This window comes from Cotesia glomerata, linkage group LG1, assembly GCF_020080835.1.
Source record: "Cotesia glomerata isolate CgM1 linkage group LG1, MPM_Cglom_v2.3, whole genome shotgun sequence".
In the NCBI taxonomy this organism is placed as follows: Eukaryota; Metazoa; Arthropoda; class Insecta; order Hymenoptera; family Braconidae; genus Cotesia; species Cotesia glomerata.
In genome coordinates, this window is record NC_058158.1 from 23,507,992 (window position 1) to 23,513,057 (window position 5,066).

At 30.1% G+C, this 5,066-nt stretch overlaps 1 protein-coding gene across 1 annotated transcript in view; it reads left to right on the forward strand.

Moving 5' to 3' along the window:
• LOC123272625 (protein PFC0760c-like) overlaps window positions 1–5,066 on the forward strand; it is a 19,918-nt gene that overhangs the window by 9,040 nt on the left and 5,812 nt on the right. The window contains exon 4 of the mRNA XM_044739582.1: window positions 3,348–4,042. Coding sequence (XP_044595517.1) covers window positions 3,348–4,042 — 695 coding nt within the window. The remainder of the gene's footprint in view (window positions 1–3,347; window positions 4,043–5,066) is intronic.

Sequence of the window (5,066 nt, forward strand, 5' to 3'; positions counted from 1 at the left end):
GCGGTTAGAAGCATTCGACGCAGTTTTTTAAGCCTCATAAAGAATCTTAAATTTTGAATTGATCGCGCTAGGAATTTTGGAGTTATTCCGAAAAAACACTTTTTTCGGTTTTCTTTCGTTCACGATGTCTCTCGAACGAATCAACCGATTTTGACCGGACTGGTGGCGATCGACGTGATTTTTTGAGGTTAAGAGCTGATTAGTTTTTGGAATTGAACCTTTAAGCCGTTTAAAAGTTATTCCAAAAAAACCACATTTGAAAAAAATTTTTTTCAGTTTTTTTAAGATTTCTCAAAATCTATTGATCTGAATCGGTCCAAATAGTTTTCAAAATCTAAGTTTGGTCAAGCCCTTTCGAATGGCACCAACCGCGATGAAATCGGTCAAGCCGTTCAAAAGTTATAAGCGGTTCACATACTTTCAAACACACACACACACACACACACACACACACACACACACACACACACACACACACACACACACACACACACACACACACACACACACACACACACACACACACACACACACACACATACATACATACAGACACCGTGACAACCTCGCGGGGATAGTCAGGGAAGCTTCCTGTGACCTTCAAACGTGGAGATCTGATGAAAACTCGATTTTTGCAAAACGGCGTGAAAACAATAACTTCCCGATTTTTGAAAATCTTCGATTTTCTTAGCGGGAAGTTAAAAAAATGTGTTAGACGTACGATATTCTCAATCGAAAACGGTGAAAGGTACACAGTCATTACACACTTTTGTGCCTTTAAAAGATGAAATTGGTTATGCTTTCATTAAAACTGTGTCCACATCTCAAAAAAGTTCAAAAATAAAAGTATTTTAATTATAATGAATTTGCGTTTAATTTAATTGTGAAGAAACAAAAAATATGCACATCGGCAAAACGCTATATTTTGTGTAAAAAACTCTCAGCTTTCAGAAAAAAAATTCAAATTTGAAGAATTTTGGGCTGCACACCGAAAAAAATCAATTTTTCCACTTTAATTCGATTTTTAAGGATCTTCTGATGAGTTTATGAAAAAATAAATATTTTCATTCAAAAGCTGAGAATTTTTCCTACAAAATACAATGTTTGTCGATTTTGTTTAAAAATGTTTTTCATATCAGAAAAATTGACGAAAAAGTTGAAAAAAAATTTTTTCCAAAATTTCAAAAAATCATAACTTCAAGACCGCTACGTATTAAGAGCTAAAACTCTCAGGGAATTGTTGTCTTATAATAGAGAACACCTCCATAAATTTTAAACATAATCCGCGAGGGTCGCCCCGTAAAAATGTTCTTATTTGGTGGAATGACCCATATATATATATATATATATATATATATATATATATATATATATATATATATATATATATATATTGAAACACTAAATTTTTCTTTAATTTAAAAATTTAATTATTTAGACCATTAAACCTCGTGGATAAGAAATAATCGCCTAAACTTCTAAAAATTAGGATTCGCTGCTCTGGGATATTTCGCTCCCGTGAACCAATGAGTGTCTTTGTCTTTAGATGATTTTATTAGTTTGAGACAGAAGTTCTCACGCGTGCCAGTTAATTTATTTTACTTACTTACAAATTTTAACTGCAACGATGACCCTTCGTCTTTGATTGACCTTTTGGCAGGTTGTAGATAGATAGTCGTAGTAAATAGATAGGTGAATAGTGGTAGTTTAGTAATAGCGTATAGCGGTGATAACAATAAACTTAACTTTATTACACAATATAAGCACTTTTAATATAAACCTGTGGTATTTTGGTTATGTAATTTAACAAACTATTTATAGGGATAGAATAATTAAACCTAGTGCTATAAATAATTGAACAATAGTAATAAACGTGGTGAATAATCACCTAATGCAAAAATAATAAAATTAATAGAAGTAATATAAAATATTTCTGATAATTAGTATTAAACTATTAATAGAATTTTAGTAGGTTTTAGTAGTAAGTTTTATAAATTTTGGTGAGTAATCACCTAATAGTAATAATAGTGGTATAGTAGTAAATTGACTAAGAAATATCCAACGTGGTGGTTGACACCGGGGGATAGATCGAAGTGTCGATCAATGCTCAGGTTTTGAGGCTCGTAGCTGATTTTCCCCTCCTCGTGTCGTCTTGTCACGGGGGCTACACATTAATTTAGCTAGTGTCGGTAACGGAAATTTCGGGTGGTAGTTCGCCAGGCTGATAAAATCGGGACATTTTGCAGTGTCTCAATATATATATGTATATATATATATATATATATGCTATATATATATATATACAGGGTGTCCCAGAAGTAACGGACGCCATTGTAGCATCTGATGAAAAAAATAATTCTGAGACGAAAAGTCCTTCGCCATTTTTTAATTAGACGCATAGATAATTAATTATTAATTAAAGTAACGTCGCTTTATGTGTTAGAGAGAGAGCGTCAGTGTCCAGTAAAGTATGTGGCAAACAAAGACACAACTAACTGTATGACTAACTTGCTACTATAGCTAACGTATAGCTAACGTAGTCACACACATTTACTTACACATTCACACGTGCAAGCGTCTTCGTTTGGAACGCACTTGACTGGACACTGGTGCTCTCTCTCTCTAACGCATAAAAGGACATTATTTTAATTAATAATTAATTATCTGTGCGTCTGATTAAAAAATGGCTAAGGACTTTTCGTCTCAGAATTATTTTTTTCATCAGATGCTACAATGGCGTCCGTGACTTTTGGGACACCCTGTATATATATATGTAGGGTGTGTCACCCTACAATATATATATCGTGAAATTCGGAGCTCTCTGCATTTGAAATTAGCGGGAAGCTGCAGGAATGGCCTGTAGGGTCAACCGTTTTATTAATTTTTATAAAATAATTTTTTTAGGTGCAACCTGTTAAGTATACGATGAAGAAAAGTATGTAAGGTAAAAGACCTCATTATTGGCATCTTTAACTCCTATTAGTGGCACTTTTTATTTCCATGAAAAAATATTCTACTTTGAATAAAAATGAAAAATTTTGTTGATCTAAAGGTCTTAAATATTAGAAATAATATATTTATTATTGAAATTAATCATTTCATTAATTGAATAAGTACCAAAATCAAAGAAAGTGTTAATAATGGGGTCCTTGCCACTAATGGGGTCTTTAACCCTATTTCTGTATTAGAAAATTTAATCCTATTGAAAAAATCAAAATTATAGTCAAACAAAAGTTAAAAGTTCTTGGCTTTCAACATTAGCTTACCCGCTTCAGGCCATATTTCCCTATTTATTCTGAGTTTAAAGATAAATAATTGAAAGATGTTAATATTATTAATTTTTTAAGGATTGATCCCAAAATTGATGGAGATAAAAAAATTCCCGAAGAAACAAAGGACACAGATGATATTACAGAAAATTATATTTTAAAAAAGAAGAGCAGTGAAGTGCAACATTTAAAAGAGGAGTTAACAACTTACTTTGCAAATTTGAAAAAAAGCTATCAATATTTGATGACTGTTATCAATGGTTATGTACAAGAATTAAAAAAACGTGACGATAAATTAATAGAATTACTGAATCAATCAAGACCAATTTTTTTTGATGGACTTAAAATGAGCTCATTTTTAGATCAAATAAAAATGGTTGAGTCACAACTTTATGATACAAACAATGCACGTGACAAGTTATTAAATGAATTATATAGAATTTTAGAACACAAACTAACCAATGAAAAGCTCCTTCAAGATGCATACGAAAAATCTAAAAACGAAAAGAATGAAAACAATAAAATTTCTGAGCGAGGGTTGGACATAAATCCAATTTTTGATTTAAAAAATAAAGTTAATAATTTGGAAAAAGATGAATCATTCACAGATTTAAACCTTGGAACATTTAAAAACGATGAAAATTTGAACACGCTATTAGATCAACAAAGACAAAATGTTGAGGAATTGCAGCAATCGGAAGAGTATCTTCAAACATCCAGTAATGAATTTAAATTTCTTGAAATTAGTAAGGCTAATGAAGTTAAATATGAAAGTATTTTTCGAAGTTTTTAAGTAATAAGTAATCCATTGACATGGTAAAATCTAACGCGAAGTATTTGTTCAAGCTTGTGTTGGAGTAGAGCACAACATAACTTTATAGGGGAAAAAAGGGTCAATTGAACAATTTGACTTAAAAAATTGAAAAAAATGCTTCATCCTCTTAGAATTAGATTCTAATATGATAAACTCCGATATGATCAAAATTTGAAATCATTGCGATTAATAAATTTTGAAAAATTGAGATTTTTGTATTTTTAGGTATATAAACTTTTTTTTTCGGCTGGTGACAAGTTGCCCAAGCGGCACACTGGCAACTTAATAACATCAAAAAGTTATCTAAAAAAAGTTAGATGCCAACAATCTTCACTTTCAAAAAGTTGACAAATTTTCTACCGAAATGTATCCCTCATGTCCTTACAAGAAGTTATCTCAAAAAGTAACAAATTGATAGCATATTTACGTTAAAAAAATGTTAACTAAAAATGATAACAAAATATAATTTTTAAGATAACAAAAGGGTCACTTTTAGAAAACGAAATGTTATCTTTTTGTTGTGAAAATAAATAAATTTTTGTTAATATTATAGTTGAAAAATGATAACTTTCAATTATAGAAAAGTTACCCAATAGCTGAGTATTAGTTAATGTTATTATTGAGGGATAATGTATATTGTGTATATACGTTAAAAAATTTATGATACGAATATGAACAAATTGTACTGCAAAATTTGTATTAGACATAAATACTTATAGGTCATTTTTTTTTATATTTCGTATTACAAAATTTTTAACACAAAAACATAAAAAAATAAACCACAAATATTTATATTTAATACAAATTGCACAGTACAATTTGTTCATATGCATACCATAAATTTTTCACCCGTATTCAATCAGTTATAATACTGTTACAAATGAATACTAATAAAATTTTACGAGACATTTAAAATTTTTAATGAACATAAAAAGTACATAACTTTAATATTTACAAATCTGAATTTTTAACTTCCCGCTAAG